The 23,080-nt window shown below is 31.8% G+C and overlaps 3 protein-coding genes across 4 annotated transcripts; 1 reads left to right on the top strand and 2 right to left on the bottom strand.

Moving 5' to 3' along the window:
* The first annotated feature begins 15,443 nt into the window (after positions 1 to 15,443).
* Positions 15,444 to 17,167, top strand: LOC114183296 (transcription factor MYB48-like). Its single transcript, XM_028070267.1, has 3 exons — positions 15,444 to 15,968; positions 16,063 to 16,192; positions 16,385 to 17,167. The coding sequence occupies exons 1-3, from the start codon at positions 15,854 to 15,856 to the stop codon at positions 16,851 to 16,853; spliced, it is 714 nt and encodes a 237-aa protein (XP_027926068.1). The 5' UTR covers positions 15,444 to 15,853; the 3' UTR covers positions 16,854 to 17,167.
* A 934-nt stretch (positions 17,168 to 18,101) lies between these two features.
* LOC114183701 (aquaporin TIP1-3-like) lies at positions 18,102 to 19,377 on the bottom strand. The gene is made up of 3 exons (XM_028070815.1): positions 19,129 to 19,377; positions 18,765 to 19,015; positions 18,102 to 18,673 (listed from the first exon to the last, which is right to left on the bottom strand). The coding sequence occupies exons 1-3, from the start codon at positions 19,259 to 19,261 to the stop codon at positions 18,299 to 18,301; spliced, it is 759 nt and encodes a 252-aa protein (XP_027926616.1). The 5' UTR covers positions 19,262 to 19,377; the 3' UTR covers positions 18,102 to 18,298.
* Positions 19,378 to 21,025: 1,648 nt separating this feature from the next.
* LOC114183750 lies at positions 21,026 to 23,080 on the bottom strand. Of its 2 annotated transcripts, XR_003604513.1 has the most exons (3): positions 22,868 to 23,074; positions 22,715 to 22,757; positions 21,026 to 21,284 (listed from the first exon to the last, which is right to left on the bottom strand). XR_003604513.1 is itself a non-coding variant. In XM_028070879.1 (2 exons), the coding sequence occupies exons 1-2, from the start codon at positions 22,986 to 22,988 to the stop codon at positions 22,711 to 22,713; spliced, it is 168 nt and encodes a 55-aa protein (XP_027926680.1). In that variant the 5' UTR covers positions 22,989 to 23,080. The 2 variants fall into 2 exon arrangements, 1 of the variants encoding a protein (XP_027926680.1); XM_028070879.1 differs by lacking the exon at positions 21,026 to 21,284 and having other exon boundaries at positions 22,711 to 22,757; positions 22,868 to 23,080.

Below are 23,080 nucleotides of genomic sequence, written 5' to 3'. Positions count from 1 at the left end.
AAGTTTGAAAAAAATATATACACAAAGCATGGATATATCCATGATAAAAAATTATATTTACAAAAACATAAATAAAATATACCTATTATAAAAAAATTAAATAAGTATATGGAGTTAAAACATTAAATCTATGAATAAAAACCAAATTAATTAACTTATAAACATAATAATTTTTTACACTTAAATATGAAAAATTTGAACTACATATATTTATAAAAATATAAACATGCGTCATATCCCTCTAAGACTTCAAAAACCATTTGTTAATTCAAAAAAATCATAACAAATTAAAATAAAATTACTATTAAACCAAAATTCCGAAAATCCTATCTAGAACAATGTTTTAAAACATAAATGACTCTAATAAATTCAATATAAATAAAAAATTACATCCGTACAATAGTTAAAAAATTACTCATATATTTATTTCAATTTCCTCTAAAATACCACACATAAAGCTGAATTAGGAACTTCTAAATATACCATAAATATTCACCTTTAAATTATTTAATAGATGAAACTTGTTTCGTAAATAAAACTACCGTATCTGAATATTAACAATTTTACATCTTATATAAATTCATATATGAATGAAAATTGTTTATGTGGATTCATTTTTATCCTATTGCAATAATTCGTTGCACTGTTTTTCTTACCAAAAGAGAATTACGTTATACTTAATAGATGATATAAGTTTTCTCTTCTCCTGTATAAGTATAATATATATTTCTAAATTTAAATTATAGGAGCAATTCAAATATAAAGAAATATATAAAAAATTAAATTTAGAAGTCAATTTTTCAAAAGGTATATATACTTTTGATAAAGTTGATTATTTGAATTTAACTTATATCTATAATAATATATAACCTCTTTTTGTGTCTCCTTTTCATTTTCCAATTTTATTCTTAATTATTATTTTAAAAATTAATTATTTTATAATTAATTTATTTTTAATATTTTTTTAATTTTAATTTTATTTTTACCGTTATTTTAAAAATTTATTTAATAATTATTTTATTTAACAACTATTTTAAAATTTGTTATATGTATGTTTTAAAAATAAATATTATTGATTTTATAAAAATTAAAAAATGCAAATAACACACGCGACCTGTGTGTTCGGTATTTATTTATATTATAATGTTCTTTAGTTTTTATTTATATGTATATTATTTTATCACATTATGTTTTTTTATTCTATTATGCCATGTTTGACATTAGAGAAATTAGCTTCATAATGGGGAGTTATTCCAGCCTGGCATCTTCTTGAGTAAAATAAGTATTTTTTTGGCTGGTTGTTGTAACATAACATCTCATGTCTATTATTTGCATTCTTTCCTTTTTAATGTTACTATGCTTCGAATTTCCTTTTGGTGCATATTTATTGTAACAAGGTCATTTAATAAATGTTGTGCTTGTCTCTATCACACGTCGCAGATAACAACAAATAATTTGATACTCCGAGATGGGCCATAATCAAGCCCATGTAGTGTCCTCTTCTGCACACTCTTTTCTCTTTTGGACTGATTTTTTGTGGATATTGCTTTCTACACTTCTATAATTGCTAAGTGCATTTATAATAATAATAATAATAAAAGAAAAAACCCAAACACCCTTTATTACTGTAACATACCACCACTATCCCTGTGGCCACTGCAGACGCATCTATCATCACCAGTTGCAGAGGAAAAATAAATAAAATGTAAAAAAAAAAAAAACTTGTTTCCAGAGAAAGTTATTGTCGAAATGTATTTTGTGGTCAAGAAATCCATTCCAAGTTTATATTTGTTTCAGAAAGATTATTCCGATGTTCTAGAAAATTTGTTTCGAAATACATTTCTTACATTCTGAAAATTCTATTTCAGAAATCTTATTTTAGAAATCTTGTTTCAAAAAATTTGAAAAACTTGTTTGAGGAAGTTTCTAAACATGTAATACAAAAGTCAGTTTACATAAAGTAAAATAATTATTTTGAAATTTCAAGGGAAAATTTAAGGGGTGCAGGAAATAAAAATCTTTTTGCTGTCTATTAACACCATCCCATTTAATTGTAGCTTTTGCTTCCTGCACTCTCGTAATTACTACCAGCATTCTCATAATTTTTAAAAGGGTTAAATATGTTTTTAGTTCCTGAACTTTAATCCAAAATTGGATTTCGTCTCTGGTCAAAATTTTGATAAATTTTGGTCTCTAAACTTTAAAAATGAATGAACATAGTCATTTTAACCCAATTTTGTTAACTTTATTTTAGGTTTCAAACGCATTTCTCATTAAATATTGAGCCAAGAATGTGTCAAACGACGTAAACAACTCCAATATTAACATGAAAGACATTTTACATGTTGAAAAAAATCAAAGTAATTGGGTTAAAATGATTATATTCATTTTTAAAGTTTAGGGACTAAAATTTATCAAAGTTTCGATCAAGGACAAATTTCAATTTTTGATCAAAGTTCATAGACTAAAAACATACTTAATTTTTTTAAAATGGTTATTCTGTATTTTATTATCTATTTCAATAGTTTCTCTTAAATTAGAATTTTTTTGAAACAAAATTTTCAGAACAAATTTTCAAATCTCTTAGAACTAACTTTTCATAATAAACGTTTTGAAATAACATTTTGATAACATAATATTTTATTGTTTTTACTCAGTGCAAGTAGTAGTCATGGAAGTGTAGGAAGAAAAAACCTTAAAGTTAGAATTCTACACCGCAACATTCTTGGACCACATAAAACAAACAAATCCCACAGGCTTGTCATGAAAGTTATTGACGTAAGCTTACTCTTTGCAAAAAGTTTATTTTATTTATTTTAACACCATAACATGATGAAATAAACTATAGTTATTATTCATATTTAAAAAAAAAAAGTAATTTTTTTGTGTGTGTTGATTTGGTGCATATGTTGAATCCTGAAGCATGGTAAATGCAAGACACATGATGGAGTTTAGAAAAGAATAATGATATGCATGACTTTATAAATCATATAAACGGTTCTTATTTTGTTGTGCAAAGTGCGAATGTGGAACTGCCTCGTCACAACAACTGTCCCCACATCGTTTACTTCTCCAACCAAACCCTTCCTTTGTGACCATTCCTGTGTCCCATCATCAACACTTGCCACTAATAAAAACAGATTTTCATATTCACTATACAAATATTTATTTTATAAATTCATCATATCCAATATTAATAAAAACGTTATTTTGGAAAACAAATTAACAAAATTAGTTGTTTTGAGGTTATGATTATAACCGGCTGAGGAAAGAACTAGATTCATAGGAAGAAACATTGGATTTCTGCATTTGTCTTAAAAGATAATAATATTATTAAAATGGTTAATGAATATACAGACACTGTTTAAGAAGATGGTAAAACAATATTGACATAATTAAAAGAAAAAAAAAGGGAAATCTGATATGACTTGTTGTGTAAGCCCAACAGGAATCTTTATTCAGAATCCAATCTTTCCATTTAAACAAACATACTAACATATCTAATTACTCTAATTAGCTAATTAAGTTATAGTCACTTCAGAAGTGGGGCCAAAAGCAGAGAATAGCTTATGAATTATGTTTTGTTGTCATGAAAACTTTTCCTACTTTATCTTTTGAGACTCACCACAATATTCCTCATCATGGTGGAAGGCCTTCAACTTGATCAACATTTTCTTCACACCATATATATATATATATATTTATTGAATACTGTTTCGATTTCAACTTAGATAGATAAATTGTTAGAGTTAATTAATTCCTGTGTGTACGAAGTATCATAGTTATAGTCATTGAGAGATTGTGATTTTATATGATTATATGACATTAGTCTTACATATATAAAATCTTTAACACATTCTAACCTCAAAACAGACAATGGATTATAGGTTTTTACTTTTATATAATAATTTAATTTTATCTTTTTTATCCAATGTGAAACTTTTGACTCACACTTAAATTATTTTCGATAATCGGCTCAACCGAAACAAATACAAATCTTTCTTTCTCGAAGTACAATTCTAAAAGTAAGTATTCGTGTAGGATCGAATCAGGCCAGAATTTGAAGCACAGATTGAGGGCATCATAGATAATCACGACAACACTTGTGACATTTGGTGTTGATTTTTGAAGTGTTGAAGTTAATAAGTACGTGGTATCCACCAACGAAGAAGAGCAATAGAGAAGATGGTTATGTGGTGATGGTATATCCATTAATAAATAATGATTTTATGATACCATATTCAGCAGTCACATCGAAGGTGAAGGAGGAAGATGACATCACAGTTATGTTATGTGAGTGTTCTCTTTTTCATCAAATCAACGGTGGACGCGCCATCTTGCTTCTTCTTCACCTCTCATGAGCTATTGCAAGTGCATACCATAAACAAATGTATCATGCTGTGGAAATCACATTTGTTGATCATAGAAACGTTGGAAATTGGCATAATATTTCATGGAACCAGATGCTTATTTTGAAGTTCTAGATGTTGTTATGGTGTCCCACGAAACATCAACTCTTATAATTAATGGATTACACAACACAAAGATGCATATATCTCAAACAGTAATCAGTTTTAAACTTTTTCACAGTAATTTTTTTTTATGCCCATCTGTAATTTATTTAGAATTTGATGAAATCTATTTGGGGTATAGAACCTAACGCCCATCTAAAATATTCGATTTATCTTGGTTCTCTTTTTCTCGTGATTTTGTCTGTTCGGCAACTTTTTTATTTCTTCTATTCGGTTGTTCAGACAATTGAGGTACCTATCGATGCTTAAGTCAGTTCAAATCTATTCGGGTGAATGCAATTAATATTGTAATACATGCAAAGTAAAAGTCCTTTCCAACTTACCTTCCTATTTATAGTTTTTGACATGGTCCTGTGATTAGGATTTTCTTAATCACGATTTTGCTTTTTAAACTTGATTACTGACATGTTTTACTTTAATTTGCAATGATTTGATTCTAATACGTCCACCCGATCGATGGATCCGTGCGTGTTGTCGAAGGTCACATATTTAAATTATGACAACAAAATTCCAATGATAGATTGAATAATCACCGACGTGGTTGTTTGGTTTCTCGGGCGGACCATGGCCGCTTGGTTACTCAGGTGTTGCAGACGAACCATGACCAATTGTCACATCAACAACCCACGAGATTATCCGCCTGTAACGGACGACCTTCGACCGTTTATCTTTAGACCGCCTGACCGAGAGTTTGGTTGAAAATGTTGATAGTTCATACGGTACAAAATCAAATTGCTATTAGAATGAATTTGACTGAAAAACAAGTTAGAATTATGTTGGGAATCCAATTCTGAATTGTGATTTGAAGGAAAATGAAAAATAAGTTAGAAAACTGGTTGAAAAACAAATCAGAATTTGGTTCCGCATGAATCAAATTCTAAATTGATTTTTTATTTTCTTTCATCGAAATTAAGAGAATTTTCAAAAAAAAAAAAAGTAACAATTTATTAGAATTTGTCCAGATACCAAATTCTAACTTGTAAAAGAAATCATGCAATCTGTATAGATGGAAAAATAAATCTAAATCTCTGTCTCTAGAACAATGAAAATGAATAGAAATGATAGATTCCTAAACCATACTAAAAAAATATAGTATTTGGAAGTAAAATAATGAACAACCTGAATCTTGTAACTTTTCCTTACGTGAGAGTATTCAGATGGAAACACTAATGTTCATTCCATTCTGGTGTAGTGTGAACAGAAAGGTTGAAGAAAGGATAAGAAGAAAAAGAAATGAAAAGAAATATACAGAAGAGAACAATTCTATGCAAATTTTCCAATAATTATAGTTTCCGTTGTCCCTTCCTTTTTATTTCTCCAATTCCTCGTTTATGATTTTTTTTTCTTAAATTTATTCATTTTGAGAATTTTATTAATAAAAAATTGCTTCATAAAGTAAAAATAAGCATACTCAAAATATACTAGAAAAGGCGAGACAAAAGAAATGGGAAATCAAAGGTGGTTTTAGAAACACTTTTAAGCTGATATGCCCTCTCACATATCAGTAATGAGTGCTCAAATAAAAGGTGAGAGACTCAATGAATGAAAAAATAACATCATATTTAAATCCCTTGTGCAAAAGATTTTATAGGATGTGTACTTCTTTTGCAATTCAATAAAATTAAATTATAAAACATCTAGCTGTAAGGAATTTTAATTACTTAATAATTACTTAATGGACATGAAGCATTGAACAGAAAAAAAGCAGTAGAAGGATGCATGCATGTGTCATGTGTGTGTGCCAGTGCATACCATCTTAAAACCTCATAGTTAATTATTATCTTATATTCATCTCTATCGTTAATAATATTTTTACTTTTCTTTTTCTCATCCAACCCAAATAGAGTCACACACTTCATCTTTTTCCTGCATCTGACACATAACGTGTTTCTTATTTTTCCAGAACCAGAAATACCACCTGTATAATAGGTCTTCTTTCGATTTCTCATAATCGATCGAATATTATGAAATATTGTCTGTTTTGAAATTTAGAAAAATTAGAGGGTTAAAAAAAATATATTTAAATTTTTTTCGACTTTCGATTTTAACTTTTAAATAATGTGAGATTATTTCTTTGATTTTGACTCTTAAACGAATGATATTATTGAATTTATGAAACATATATGGTTAGAAATTCAATTATAAATCTAAGTTTTACGATGACTAAAAATATAAAAATAGAATACTATATAAGAATAAAAATCCATAAACATATTGTTTTAAGGTTTTGTGTTGAGAATAATATCAATATCTTATATAATTAAATTCAAATCTAATTGTTCTGAGTAAAAACCCTCTTTAAACCTAAAAGATACATGTTTGTTTATGTATAGAATATGTTTTCTTCGTACAGTCGCTTAATAAAAGTAGGAATGATCAACAATCGATCAAATCAGAAAAATAAAAGTCACACCCAGAGGGAGGGGTTGCTTCCTTAGTTTTCTGCATGAAAAGACCAAAATTGAGTCGTTTTCTTCATCGATATTAGAGAAAGCCAAAGCCAAAAAAAAAAACATTATCTTGTAATATTTTATATATGTGTTTGGTGTGATTGAATGAATCAAGGTAATATGAGAGGATGGTTGATGCATATGATATATATGAAATGTACATGGCATCTTGCTATTGCTATAACGTCAGAATATCCAAGTCTAGGTCACATGCATTAATTAAATATAAAGAGTTTGCAGAAAAATTCATCATCTAGAATGCAACAATGACAGTAGCAATATGATGTTGAATTTACTTTGGTTGTGGTTTAGTTTATTGATTTAGAAGAACACACGTAGGGGACCATTTCCATTATCTTGTAATAAACCCTAAGACAGAGAATGTTGAAGATAATATTAAGTGGTGAGTCCACAAAAATGGTGCCATCCACGTCACTTGCAGATCTTTCTGGCAACTCTGAACGTTCAGCTTATTAAACAAAGCCAACCAGAAAATTGTTTATTATTGCAATCCCATGCTCCAAATTGTGTACTTGTTCCAATGGAAACAAAAATCAGAGGTTTGAATTTAATGAAAATGTTTTGTTTATGATTAATTTTTAATGATATAATGTTGTTATCTTCATGTTAAAAAAACGATGCCCAGAAGATTGAAGACCACAAATGGAGTGAGTGGTGTTAGTATAAATGCAGACAAATGATGTAATATTCCACTTTGCATATCTACTTATCAGGTAGTGTGAATTGTGGTTCACCAATATTAAATTGTTTTTGAAGATCCAATTACAATTCAATGATTTCTATGTTACTTAGTTTTTTTTTTTCTTCTACTCCACTCACACCCTCAAATCTATTTTTGGATTCTTCACAAATCTATTTATATGTTCACTCAATTTTTTTCTTTTGCCTCCAATACTCTCACTAAAGCCAAAATCTGCTGACTTTTTACTATTGCTTAAATGATTGATTCGCAAGGGTCAAACGCCAAAATCATATTCGTCTTTTTCCTTTCGAAATTTCGGGCAAATATGTGTTTATTTCCTCTAAAACAATCATAATTTACCATGGATAATTACATACACGGAAGTACGTAATAAATTAAACATCATATACAAATATTACTTATGGCTTATAATATTACATACAAATATTATCTACCGATTATAATTCATAACTAAATTAAACACTACCTACCATTCAAATCTTTTGAAAAGAATGGTGAAGATTATAATTGACATTTTCTTGTATTTCTGGTATTCGTATATATGTTATGTATTAAGAATATAATAATGTAAATATAACTTTTACTAACTATTAAAAAAAGTTTTAAAAATAATTTTATATCCATTATTATTATTATATATATATATATATATATATATATATATATATATATATATATATATATATATTTTGTTAGTTGTTAGTCTTTAGTTTTTGTTAACGGAAGAGAGTTGAACAAACCATCTCTTTTATCAATTAACCCTATTTCTTTAAATTATTGAATCCGCAACTTTTCCGTTACTCTCCTAGAAGATAAAAAATAAAAGTATACAATTGTAGTCTTTATAAGAAAATTATTAATAAAAATTTAGCCGTAAAAACAGAGACGGCTGTTAATATATATTGATTTTGATGTAATAATAAAATTTTTAATTTATTTTAAAAGCATAGTAAGAAAATAACATAAAATTTCGGTGGAGAATCTAAATTTTAATTGGACGGTGGTGATATATCGGGAAGAAAGATAATAATAAATTATCAGTTGTAACGCAGAAAATTGATTATTTATTTATTTAATTAATTATTTATCGATTAGTTTGCCAATCCATTATTAAAAATGATGTAACCGTGTTTCATTATTTGTCGGTGACGATGATTCTCAAAGGTAAAAAAGATGAGACGAAGAATACGCACATTTTTTTTAAAGTAATAAGATTTTCTGAAACTTAGTTTGTCCCTACCAATATGACAACTTGGTGGCAAATTTCTTTTTAAGATATATCATCACCACGAATGTGGTTTGTACTCTTAAAACTCAATTAAAAATAATGTTTTTTTAAAGAAACTAATAATGACTAAAAAAATAATTTTATATTTGGATGAATCTCTTTCTAAGTTTTGCAGGAGAAAAAAGTATATTGAATTTAGTTTATGATAGAAGCTCATCTTTATTTTTGTCAAGTTTTTATTTTTAATTTATGCTTAAATTAATTGAAGACACTAATTTGGTTTTTTTTCTTCTTTTGTTGTTTTTCTTATGCAAAAAGAGCACGATCCTTGACTGTTACAGTTATTTATGTATCCAATTCTAGGTAAATTTAACAAGTTGTTAGACACGAGTTAATCTTGACAAAATGATATATAAATTTACATTTGTTTTTTGTCCAACTTGTTTTTTAAAAAAAAAAAAATTAAGTGTTGTAACACCCATATGGGTAGGGTATGAAAGACTTATGAGATACAAAAAGTAGTACAAAAAATTTGACTACATAAGTATAATTAGGTGCAAAATAAAGCATATTAGAGAATGTGTGAACATTAATGTAGGAGACCCACTCATATAGTAGATTGTATAAAAAGACCAAAAGAATGTGAAATTCTCGGTAAGGATGTGACTTCATCCTCATAAATGTAAAATATATATGTTTATATAAAAAATTACACTCTAGATTCATTTATAAAAATTTACAGCTAATTACAAGATTTGAAAAAGTGGAGAAGATTTTTATTGATTTAAAAACTAAAAACATGTGAGTCTCATCCAAAATGGTCCAAAGGAAAGCCTTTTGATTTTACTTTAACCCTTCAATGTTGTATTTGTAACGTCCCATTTAATTATTAAGCGAAATTAAAGGAAAACGTCACACAAAACAAGTACAATAGCGTAGTCCTGGGGTCTTTAACACCACCCCGACAAAACTCAGGCACACCACGATGCCAAAGGAAAGCTGAATACGAAAACAACATAGAGTGTAGCGTAGAAATACAGAAAGAGATACATGGGCCATGGCCCTAAATAAAACACAAGGAAAACTCCAGCCCAGATGGCTAAGCAGCGGAATCTCCATTCGCTTGTTGACCAAGAGAACCTCGCCCATCTGCTCCCATCAACCGAGTCGATGATCATCGCAAGAAAGAAGAACCACATACAAGGCAACCATACAACAAACAGGGTAAGCTAGAGCCAACACATTCTTATCATACAGTCAATTACATTATTATCATTCCATATCCATATAGCAATCAAGCATGTCATGACTCTTCATTCGATACACTACGACTCGACTCGACTCATCCGGATATGTATAACTTAGTCGGATTCAGCGGATGCTTGCACTTGTGGAGGATACCCCTGCTCGAACCTGAGCTGCTCACCCCCGAGCTATGTGTTACAAATGTCACGATGAAACAATTCTCCCTCACCACAAGGTTAGCCCTTAATGAATTTCAGGCCTCCTGCTACTCTCACCACAGGGGTCAGTCCGCTCTAAGTGAGACTAACTGGCCCCTTAGAGTGTCAGGATACAGTCCTTACCTTGAATCCTTACTTAGTTATACAGATGGGGCACCACCATAGACACCCACTAACAGGGGCCATGGGATTACGTCCTGACCACTGAAGCGCAACCCCGGAGGTCTCACCTAGAGACCCCAAGGAATTTACACGCTGACACGGACCAACATTCATAACTCAGCACTACTAGAATATTAAAAGCATGTTTACAATTCCATACCCATCCATGAGATTTATTCCTCATACGCATCACATTTGAGCCCATACCACTGATCATCACCATCCCATGAGTCTAGGATCTCATCTCATGTCAATACCATGTTCCTTAGATTTCAAACCACACATTCATTTTGCATGCTAAGTCTCATACCAACTCTTCATCCACAATTCATGAATCATGTCAAAAATATACTTCATGCTCCATTATATACAGATCACTCCTCATACAATCATACTCAACCAAAACAGATCATTCAGGGACCAATAGACATTCAAACACAGCACAGTCTCGCCCAGCACCTCGCTCAGGCTGAGGGGTCTCGCTCAGGCGAGCCTCCCCCTCGCCTAGGCGAGAGCACAAAAACAAGTGTGTGGGCAACGCGGGATCTCGCTTAAGCGAGATCCCTCTCGCCTGGGCGAGTTGCCTGCTCGCTCAAAAGCCACAGCAGGTCGCCTGGGCGACCATTCGTGGAGAAAATGCTTAGGCGAGCCTCTGTTAATCTCGCTTAGGCGAGACTAGCTCGCCTGGGCGAGTTTATCAGAGCCCGCCACTGTTTTCCCCGCAACAGATGTGAATACATACCATAAACAATAATCCCATCGCATCATGCATCCATATTAACAGGCAACCACAAAGAAATCACCAACCACATAAAACAGCAACTCAGACCAAGCCAACAGGAGGGTTCTAGCTTCCCTTACCTGGAAATGGGTTTGCACAGGACCTCCGCACTGAAACAAGGGGCACCGTAGCTCTAGAACCCGACTCGCAAGGTGAGCAGGACTATGGTCAAGATGAAACGTGAATCGGAAGAACGTTGGAACCCTAGCGGGAGTAAAAGACGGCTGCGGCTCAAGACAAGAACGACAACTGAAATGGTAAGGAGTACTAGGTTTAGGGCAGACCTAAAGACTATATATGTTGGGCCGGCCTTAGGCCCACTCACAAAGGCAGCCCAACAACTTTAGGGCAGAATATAAAAATGGGGCCTTACAGTATTGATGTTTATATATATTACTCGTTCATACAAGATTTTGTATTTGTTATTTTACCAATTTATCTTCTTTCAACTTAAACAACTTTTTCAAAAATATTTATGGTCAATTAATTTTCAATTAAATAATTCAAAACTTAATTTTTAATATATATATATATATTTGCAATTTTATTTTATTTTAACTCAATTACATTTTGGTTGTCTGAAGTCAAGAAAGTAAGGAAAAATTATCATACTTTGATTATTATTATTTTTTTAACTAAAACGTTGATGAATAAGTCCACTCACTAAATTTTATCAACAACTAATTTTAGTAATGAAAAATTCTTAGCGCTACGTTTAAGTCGTCTGGCCGTAAGACTTCCTCTGCACTAGTAAGAGTAAGAGCTTGAGAAGAAGGAAAAGAGGAAGAAGTATTCAAATAATTCACTCCTTTCCCGATAGCTTGACTTTCTTCTTTCTTTATATACTTAATAAGACAATAAAATAAGAAAAAGATTTGGACGAGATCAGATTGAGAACTATGAATAATAGGAATAGTGATCAATTTAGATACAAATTTATAGAATAAAAAATTATTAATTATTACTATTATGAATAAAAAATAATTTGTTTCAAAATTTAGTTATAAAAGTTTTAGTTACGGTATTAAAGGAAATTGGTCACTAAACATTTGGATACTAAAGATAATAATATTTAAATTAGTCTTTAATTAATTAGTGACCAATTTAACGATTAATTCTAATTTTTTATTCATAACTGTGATTATTTTCGTAATCAATAACTTTTTTATTTTATAAATTAGTATCTAAATTATATATTATGATTATTAATAATTTTTTATCATCAAAATTAGTTGTTAATAAAGATTTTCTTACGGTAACCGATACTTGGAGTTGATTTATTAAGATGGAGTAGTTATCAATTAAATATAGAAAGCTTTGTTAAAGAACGTGTAAAGTTGTGAGCTTGTAAAATCCAAAAGTTTTTGTTGGAAATATCGAAATAGAAGTTGTATTGATGGAACACGAATTATAAAGAATCTGGGGATCTTAGAAAGGAAAGCCTCAGATATTGTTTTAACTCCTACAATTACACTAAAAACTAAATACCATGGACCTGAGTAATAGCTACCAGAATTAATTTTAGCTCCTAAAAAATTGAAAAAGATAAAAGTATGTATTGTTTTTAACTTTTAATTTAAAATTAAAATTAATAATGAAAAAATTATTACTTCACCTCAACTTTGGTCGGATTAAACAGTTTTTGTTTCCCCTTTTCAGCTAACTTTAGTTAAAGTCACAATATTCTATTAGAATATTTATGTGGTCTATTTGTATCTACTCAAAGATGATGTTGTGCAATTTTTCAAAACAAATAAAGTGTATTTGCCTTTTATTTTCAAAATTTGCTTTTAGTTTTCAGTATAAATAAGGAAAAGCTGCTCATACATATAGTTGGTGATGAAGGGTTGTGCAAAATATATAGCAGAGCGTAAAATTGCCAACAAAGTGTAGAATTTGTGCAATAGATGGATAGGGGTTTTGAGTGTACAACAAAACCAGGTTCAAAAAAACTTTCAGCAATTTCACTTAATTAACTTAACTACAAAGGGAATATAATCTGAAAAGGGGTGTTGGTGGCTATCATGTTGAGTATATGGAAACACAGAACAATTTAGTGTTCAAGAATGCCAAATTCGGTGCAAAAGAAATATTTAGCATAGTTCAATCGAGAGCATGGACATGGTTGAAGTATAAAAGTACAAAAGTAAGCTTCTCCTTTTCAGATTGGTGTTTATATTCTTTACATTTTATCATATCTATATCATAGTCATTCACAATTGTACATGACTATGTAGATTAGAAAGTACTTGCATGGCTTGAAACAAGTAAGGAATGTGTGGAGGGGAGGACTGATTTTAATACCTATAGTCCAAGTTTTCTATTATGTTTGCAGGTGTGGTTACATGTGAAAGATGAATTGGAAGATGGAGGAAACAAAAGTTGTTCACTATTACAATAAGACCACGGATATACCAGTGTGTCAGTGATTTTCTCTTTCTACAAGATATGGGACATATTGAAATATTGATTAAAGGATGTGAGAAGTCTGATTTTGTATATAATGCAAAAGGAAAAAGTTACTTTGACACCACCATTCCTAAATAACTACCATTTGACACCAACTTTTCTTAATAAAATATCATTATTTGAATAAAATATTAATTTATATGAGTGTCAAATGGTAGTATTGGTGTCAAACTACCACCGTCCAATGCAAAATATATTGCTATTTGGAAACATAGGTGTGAATAGTTTTGTGGTGTGTTAACACATTGGCCCTTGATGTGTGAATCATATAGTAGCATCTAGAGTTTTCTTATGTATGTTGCCTCTGTGATGTTGTTGATTATGTTTATTGGCTTGTGTGAGTTTTCTGTTTTGATGAGGCTATGAAGCCAAGCTTTTGTTTTTATATGTACAAGTTGTACATCCTTCCGGATACGGGTTAGAGTATCCTTGAAGTGTTATTTTTAATTATTTTATTCTTTACTGATAAAAATAAAAACAGAGCGTAAAATTAAAAAAAAAACTTAAAAATAAAGATAAAAAATAGAAGAAGACGAGTAGATATTTTGAACTTGTTTTTACTTTTATTTTTATTTTAAAACGCCTGATTAATTTGAAATTAATTTTCAAAACTCAATATATTTTGAATAATGAATTGATTGTTTATGCAATATGAAAATAGTTTTTTTTAGAAAAACTTTTAAAACTAACAAAAATGAAAAGTGAATCAAACAAGCCCTTCTATATGTATATTTATTTGAATTTCAGGTGACATAATGATGATATTCATAAACTCCCTATAAAATTCATGCTTTGATACAAAAGAAAATGTTTTATTTCTTTTAGAAAGATACAATTAAGTTCAAGGAAAAAAATATATTTTTAGCACAGATCTTAGCTACAAAAGGCAAATTTGAAAATTGAAATTATAATTTATTTGAGGCATGCACATCAAGTTGGAAAAATGGTAATATTTAATATAACCTAAACTGGCCCGACATATAGTGCCACACTCTCTCTGCTGAGGGCACCACACACGAACTTTGGATGCTACATTTATCTAACAATAGTTTTTACACTAATATCTCTATCCATTTTCTATATTATATTTCTCACAAAACGTTGCCTGCAAAACATCTCAACCATTTCTGCCTATATTCTTCACTTTTTTGTCTTCTTCCACTTTCTCTTTTCTTTCTTTCTGTGATGCCCTTTGCAGAAGTCAAGAGCCGTAATAATATCCATCAAATTCTTCATCAACAAACATGGCTGCCCCGTCAACTTAATCCCTTCAACTTTTGAATTTTCTCACACACCATTCTTTCTGCAATCCATATTTAACACATGCAAATATCGATTGAAAACTAAAAAATCAAGCTTTTTTTCTTGTCTGCATATTTCAGAAGATGTTAAGCCAGTCAACTGTTCAACACCCCCGATGAAAGGCCAATTACAGAACACCCAAAAAAAAGTCTTTAGCATATGATGATATAATAAATGCTTTAAACTATTCATAAAGGATTCAAAAGGGTATACATATATGCTATAAAAAAGTGAAAATGTACAATATTGCAGAGTGTTGCTGCTTAATCTTGTCTTTGTGTTAAACTGAGGCACCTATGAGACAAATCCATGCATTTGATTAGAAGATATGATTAATTAATCAGAAACTTGGGCTTGAAAATGCATACATAGGGGAAGGTGGAACTGGGGGAGAACAACATCTGTCAGATAAGTTCAACACGAATAAAGCAGTATGGGTAGAGGAAAAAAAAAGAAAAAAGAAAAAAGAAAAAAGAAAAAACGGTGAAAGTTACATGAACATATTGATCTATTACTCTGATTATTTCCACGTAGCGGGTGATGTCATCATGAGAAAATGACCAAATGAACGGTGGATATGCAAGATGGCTTATAAAAAATAAACAGTGAGTGCGAGAAGGCGTATATATAAGTGTTGGTAATGGTTGCATAGGAGGCAGCAAGTGATAAAGAGAAAGAAAGAAAGAAAGAAAGAACAGTGGAGAGAAAAAGATTCGATTTTCAGAAGTTGTGGTGTGTGAAAATGGTTCAACAGGAAATTCGTAAAGGTCCATGGACAGAACAAGAAGACTTCAAATTGGTGTCGTTTGTTGGGTTGTTCGGAGACCGTAGATGGGACTTTATTGCTAAGGTATCAGGTTTGAAGGTGGCGGGAGACAGTAAAATAGGCATTAGGCATATGCATTATGGAAGAACCACCTTAGCTTTAACCACCTCGTGACTTTGTTGTAGGTTTGAATAGAACAGGTAAAAGTTGCAGATTACGCTGGGTTAATTACCTTCATCCTGGTCTCAAACGTGGAAAGATGACACCCCAGGAAGAAAGACTCGTGCTTGAGCTTCACTCAAAATGGGGAAATAGGTTTGATCATAACCAGATATATTACACATGCTCTCAACTTCACTACTATGTTGTTTTTTCCTTTCTGTTACGTTGTTTCAAACCAAAACTTAGTAATTTTTAAGTATTCTGCAGATTGTTGAGGTAAAACTTGGGATTATCAACAGTCTGAAACCACTATTACTTTGACTCAAAATCTAATGATATATGCAGGTGGTCAAGAATCGCTCGGAAGTTACCAGGGCGCACTGATAATGAGATAAAGAACTACTGGAGGACCCTGATGAGGAAAAAGGCGCAGGAGAAAAAAAGAGGAGAAGCTGCATCATCATCAACAGCAACACCTTCTTCTTCTTCCAGTGTTCATTCCTCAATATCAGTATCCTCAAAGAAGCATGAAGTGGATCCACACGCTTCCAAAAAAGCAGGAGAAGAGAGCTTTTATGACACAGGAGGAGCTTCAACCCAAGATGAAGGTGAAGGTGAGTTCTCGATGGATGATATATGGAAAGATATTGACATGTCAGAAGAGAACAACAGTTTTGTTCATGGGGAGAGTGAACAGGTGGTTTCTCCATCTGCATCATCGTGGGAGTATTGTTGTTGTGATCCTCTGTGGGTGATGATGGATGAGGAAAGTTTGTTTATGAGTGAACCATATTTTTATGCATTAAGCGGCTGATGATAGTATGATATTCTATTCTTTTTCTTCCAACCAATATTTTGTTGATAGCATATGTGTGGCAGTGGCATGCACCTAAAGTCTAACCTGTATAGCATTGTTGCGTCTTTAAGCTTTTGGAAGGTGGTAGTAGTGAGTGTGACCCAGCTGTAATAATTTTCAGATTAGCCATAACTGTAGTTTATATATCTCAATGTTGGTTTCAGTGCTTTTACTTTCTAAAATCATCCAATAGGATACCGAGTTGGTACCTTCTCATTGTAAAATATCAAACACTTGTTTGCATCTCAATTTCAGTTTTAATTTCAGTCTCATCTACACTTCTCCAACATCTCATCATGCTCCTTTCATTCTTTATATATATCAGTGACAACTAGTACTGCATCAATAATAAGAGTGGATAAACCGTGCGTGATGTCAACACAAGTATATTGCTATTTGGATCCAAAATGATCGAGGACTAAGAACTATGATTTACTGCTTATGAATCTTGATTTTCACAAAATAGGAGAAACAGAAAAAGAATGAATGAAAGACTTCTATTTTATCATGAATGTCAGCTACCATAGTGTTTCTTCATGAAAAGAAAATGTTTTTAGTTAAAATTTTATATAGAGTCAAGGTACTATAGGAACATATATTTTATGATTTTTAAACCTCTTGAATCTGTCTCAAATCACCTATAAAATAAATAAATAATTAAATAATAATCGAGTACAATGCATACTTTTTTTGACCAATGTGAGTAAATACAGAAAAAAAAAAACTTCTTTTTACATTCATTTTATCTTCTTTTTTTTAAAAAAAAAATCAAATATCTTATTGATCTTCTTCCTCTTTTAATTTATTCAGTTGATTTGTTTTTCATTCATCTCTTTCACGTCCAAACAAAGGGTATTATTACATATTTTAGTTAAATTAAAAATTTGAGTCCTTATATTAAAAAAAAATGTTGCATAAAACTATTTTTGCAATTTGACGACAATATATAGCATATTAAACTTAATACTTGACAATAATTTATAATGTTATATTAGTAAGAAAATTTTTAAGAAGAAGATTTCCTAAATTTGGTCGAAAAATTTGTAATACTACAAATTTAATTGAAATAACGTTAACTTATAGTTTTTCTTTTATTTTTATGGTATTGTATTAATTGTTTTATCTGTTTTCTCTATTAATCTGCATTGTTTAGTGTACGTGTTATTGTTTCCAACCTCTAATCATGAATTTTAACTGGCAATGAAGTTTCGCGAAACACCAGTATATAAGATGAAATGAACATTACATATAATGAAAACAAAAAACAAAAAAAAAAAAAGATGTTCTTGTGTTACAAAGTTCAAAGGAATCAACAATTGAAACACAAGCAAATGCAAGAGAAAGAACACAGGAATGAATGACAAGAAACGAAGGCAGAGAGAGAAACCCATTCCAGTTTTCAATTAATAATCAGTGACTGGGAGCTGTTCATGAGTGTGTTGGGTGATGAACAAAACCTCGTAGACAACAGCAGCAATGGCAGCACCAGCGAATGGGCCGACCCAATAAACCCAATGGTTGGTCCAAGTCCAGCTCACAACAGCAGGCCCAAAAGATACAGCAGGGTTCATGGATGCACCATCAAAAGCACCACCAGCCAAGATGTTAGCACCAACTATGAAACCGATTGCAATTGGAGCAATTATACCAATGTCACCCTTCTTTGGATCCACTGCAGTTGCGTAAACCGTGTAAACCAAGCCAAAAGTCATCACAATCTCAAACACCAGAGCGTTCCCTGCTCCAACACCAGCTGAAAGTGCAAATGCAGATGTTTCCTACGATGTAACACACAAAACATAACATTAACACAAAGAAAAAGAACAGCTACGAATGATGTTGGTGTGTTGTTTATGTTATGCTGTGTACCATTCCACCAGTGGCAAATTTAAGGAGCAAGCAAGCAACCACAGAGCCAAGCAACTGAGCAATCCAGTACAAAATGCTTCTGAAGAGAGTGATGTGGCCTCCAACGAAGGCACCGAATGTGACAGCAGGGTTCACATGACCACCAGAAATGTTTGCACCAACTGAGACAGCAACAAAAAGTGCAAACGCATGCGACAGTGACGCTGCCACTAACCCTGCTGGTGTTGCTGAACCATTGTTTGTCACCTTATCTGCAAAACCATAACATGTTTGTTTATTATTCATGCATGAATTCTCATTGTTGTTACTGTTACATGCATGTTCAAAGTAACAGAGTTTAATAACCAAACCAGAAAGTGCTTACTGAAAGCCATGCCAGAGCCTTCCCCTGCAAAAACGAAAATGAGCATTGAGATGAACTCAGCAAGAGCAGCCCTGAGCGCGTCCACATGGCTCAGCTCTGATGAATTTCCAACGGCAATTCTAGAAATCGGCATTTTCTTCTTCTTCTTCTTCTTCTCTCTGATTCTGTGTTTGTTGTGAGTTTGGAATTGAAGAGAAGAGAATGAATGCCTTAACTTGAATGTTGTGGTTCGTTGTGAAATTTTGTGGAGTGGTTAAGGTTGTTTTATAGTACTATACAACAGTGGAGTTAGCGAAGTTTAAGACACGAGGGACAAAAAGTTAAGGTAAAAAGGAAGAAAATTCAAAGTTTTGCCACCTGTCTATAGTCTAGGGTGGCGGAGGGAGGAGCCTCCCGGTCGCTCTTGTGATGCCACGTGTACAACATGATTTGGACTGATCACTGATCACCGACCAATTGCGTATGGCGTTGTGGGCCCTTCAATCAATTCGCAACTTTTGGACCAAACCTACCCTTTGAATTTTCACTGGGCGGTGATGTGGACCGGCCCAATAATGTTGGATTCATTATTATTCATCGTTCTTACCTCACTCCCTAAGTAACCTAGTCAACTGATTTGTTTTGCAAACAAAGTTTCATAAAACATGGTTTTATTATGGTCTTTTGGTAGTGTGTGAAATGCAGTTAATGAATTTATTTTGGAGGATTGCTTCATACGCATAAAATTATTTCTTCTTTTCAAGCTGGAGGTGTGGCAGATTGGTTTGAAGCTGTGGGATGGAAAAATTGATTAGGTTGAACATTATTATTAAGAGCTAAAACATTGGTCTGAAGAGGCACATGTGAGGAGCCACAAGTATTTTCAAACATTCGTGACCTATTGCCACTCCTGTTCAGCATTTAAATTATCATAATTTTAAAGCTTATCTCATTCTTTCTTTATCATTATGGTCGGCTTAAAGGACCAAAACTTTTAAACCAAGGTCGCATTTTCTTTTTCTGGTCTGCCAATAGAGAAGAAAACTATTACAAAATTATATCGCAACTTAGAGGCAGCCAGCAAGTTCAGCATCGTGTATGTATATGTATGTATATGTATGCGTGAATTATCTCTAAGGATTAAAGTACATTTCGTGTTTTAGGATGCACGGTCTGAAAAGTATGTAATATTTTATTTATTTCATTAATCACAGTTTTCTGGTGATGATCATAAATAGGTTTTCGTTGATATATTACTGTATATTTGTCGAAGTGTATTATTTTTAATTATTTTAAAAAATAGTAAACTGTTGATTTAGTGTCTAGAAGTTACTCAATATTAAATTAATTATTAGAAAATTGATCATATCAAATAAGTTCATCAAAGAATTGTTTAAATGTCTAAAGGTAATTGGTAATATATAAGCATGATCTTTCAGTTAGGTTACTTATAATTAAAATGGCGATGTGTAATACGGTACTGGTGGAAAAGGGACGAAAACATATAGATTAAGTGAAAAGTAAAACTTACCTTGCTTTCACTCTATGCATCAAGATAATAGGAAATTTCCTGACTAAAGGTAAGCAGCCCCATCGAGTTTGTAAATTCAATCGCAGACTCCGTTATACATTTAAAAATATAATTAAGAACTAAACACAATTAGGCTTCATCTCTCAATTTAGAAATATAATTTGAAACTTCAAATTTATTAAATGCTAACAACGATTATAAAAAAATAATTTGATTTTCTCAAATTTATAGTTTAAAGATTAAAATAGTTTTTAAGAATCATAACCGAAATCACAGAAAATCAAACATAATTTAGTGAAATACGCAAGTCCTTAATTTGGATTCTACATCCCAGATAGATACCACGCAAAGGGACCCATCCTAACAGAGAATAAGAAGACGAACAAAGAACTAAGTGAAAAAATCAGAATTGAATGCTCAGCATGTTTCGGATAAATTGTAGTACTACAGGCTGCTGAGTTTTTCAGAATTGCTTGGTATAGATTTCCTCAATCACATTTAAGTAAACAACTGAAAGGGAAATAGGAAAATGGAGTGTAACAACGCCTTCATTTATTACAATTTGTAAAACTTAAACAAGCAAAGCTCTCCTCAGACATCTAATACGATGTGCAAATGCGGTGCAAATCTTCCATTCCGGAATCACCTGGAAAAATAAAAACAGCATCAATTTTCCATGCAAATACTTCGTGAAAATTTTAGAACAGAGTACGTTCAGACCATGTTCTCTTGACATAATTGGTTTGGGAAATCTACGGAATACTATTAAAAGCTGCTGAGAAGCAAACTACAGAAAGCGCCAAAAACATACATGATTAATAAAACTATTTTCCCTGAGGTGTTAGCAATCGAGCATCATTACAAGAAAAAAAGCTCCAAGTCCCCAATAATTATCACATTAAAGTAATCATAGAGTGCATCCATTCATCAGAACTGCTTGTTATGAACTACTCAAGCACGTTTAAGCAAACAACAAAAATGAAAATAGGAATTCGGAGAGAGTGTACAACATTTCTTTTATTACAATTTCTAAAACTAAGACAAACAAAGCTCTCCCAACACATCCAATACAATGTGCAAAGCCGGTGCAAATTGAATCTACAAATAGGTATAGCATGGCATCCTATTAATTGAATCTACAAATTTATGTGTGAATATGATTAAGAGATAACACGACAAACAATTGTCAAGATTGCAACAAGTGGTTCAAACATCAAAGTCCATTGCAAAATGAGATAAAAAGTATTTGTAGAGATATTTAACATTCGGTTCCTCGTTTAAGGTTAGCAACAACTAGTAAGCAGACCCAATCTCATGCAAGATCCTTCATATTATTGTAAATTGATTCTTAGATCGTCGTCTGAAAATTCCAAACCAAAAACACCTCATGATATTTCAAAAAATATATAATATCACACTTTGATATTCAACGGAATCATAAATCAGTAACAACTCAATAAATAAACCGCACATTAAATAAAACACATGCATCAACTTGAAAATTGCATACACTTAGGCACATCCACAATATAAGATTTGAATGACAGTCAAGTTTAAGGGCCATCACACTTTTAGTAAATCAACAGAGCCACATTAATGAAACTAGAGTTGAGGATAGATAGTAATGCAACATATAAAGAAATGGGACTAAGAAAGAGGATGAAAATGAGTACGAGAAGCTTTGAACTGCTGTAATAGTTCATAACGTGTTTGTAATAGTATACCATTTTCTTTTATATCAAATCAACCACGTCAATTGAACAAATATCATGACTGCGTAGGCCAGATTATGCATACTTTCAACCACAGATGCTCTCACTTTACCAGAATTCATGCACAATTCTACCAAACTGATTGCTCGGAAAAAAAAATTATAGCTAGAAAACTAGAATGTCCAATTTCCAGCAAACGAATAATCTGGTATATTGTATCAGATATGTGCATTGAACTCCAACGAGTTGAAATTTGAATATCAAAAATCGAACACACGAGAAGCGCATTTGTATGACATAAGGAAAATAAAAAACAGCAAAATGCGTAAAAAAAAAAGCTAGGGTTTGGTAAGCGGAGCGTTACCTCTTGTGTGCCTGGACAAATTTTGACTTTTTGGCGTCCTCCTCTGAGAAAAATGAAACCACGGTAAATCAGATTCAAAACACAAATCAAATTTCAGAAAAAAGAAAAAGAAAAAAGAGGATTGGGGCTGAGAAAAGAAGAAAGTGGATTTACCAGTTAGACCAAGAGAAAATTTGGTGATCACAGTTCCGGTGACGGCGAATCCGACCAGGAAGGGCCAATTTCGCTTCCATTCACGCTTGAAGAAAACAGACCAAGGATCGAACAGACGCATTTTTTTCTTCACTTCTCTTTCTCTTCCTTTCACTCTCCGCTCCTCCACTCCAACATGTAATACCTGCTATTCTCTTCCGCTGTTGCCTCGCC

Source organism: Vigna unguiculata, chromosome 5 (genome assembly GCF_004118075.2).
Source record: "Vigna unguiculata cultivar IT97K-499-35 chromosome 5, ASM411807v1, whole genome shotgun sequence".
In the NCBI taxonomy this organism is placed as follows: domain Eukaryota; kingdom Viridiplantae; phylum Streptophyta; class Magnoliopsida; order Fabales; family Fabaceae; genus Vigna; species Vigna unguiculata.
The sequence above is the reverse complement of the archived record's forward strand: the minus strand, read 5'-3'. Positions and strand labels throughout refer to the sequence as shown.

Excerpts from the sequence above, each read along its gene's own strand:
- LOC114183701 (XM_028070815.1), bottom strand. The coding sequence starts at position 19,261 with ATGCCGATTTCTAGAATTGCCGTTGGAAATTCATCAGAGCTGAGCCAT. Across the intron at positions 19,016-19,128 it reads AGGCTCTGGCATGGCTTTCA|ATAAGGTGACAAACAATGGT; the intron begins GTAAGCACTTTC and ends ATGGTTTTGCAG. Across the intron at positions 18,674-18,764 it reads AATTTGCCACTGGTGGAATG|GAAACATCTGCATTTGCACT; the intron begins GTACACAGCATA and ends GTTACATCGTAG.
- LOC114183296 (XM_028070267.1), top strand. The coding sequence starts at position 15,854 with ATGGTTCAACAGGAAATTCGTAAAGGTCCATGGACAGAACAAGAAGAC. Across the intron at positions 15,969-16,062 it reads CTTTATTGCTAAGGTATCAG|GTTTGAATAGAACAGGTAAA; the intron begins GTTTGAAGGTGG and ends ACTTTGTTGTAG. Across the intron at positions 16,193-16,384 it reads CACTCAAAATGGGGAAATAG|GTGGTCAAGAATCGCTCGGA; the intron begins GTTTGATCATAA and ends TGATATATGCAG.
- LOC114183750 (XM_028070879.1), bottom strand. The coding sequence starts at position 22,988 with ATGCGTCTGTTCGATCCTTGGTCTGTTTTCTTCAAGCGTGAATGGAAG. Across the intron at positions 22,758-22,867 it reads ATTTTCTCTTGGTCTAACTG|AGGAGGACGCCAAAAAGTCA; the intron begins GTAAATCCACTT and ends CATTTTTCTCAG.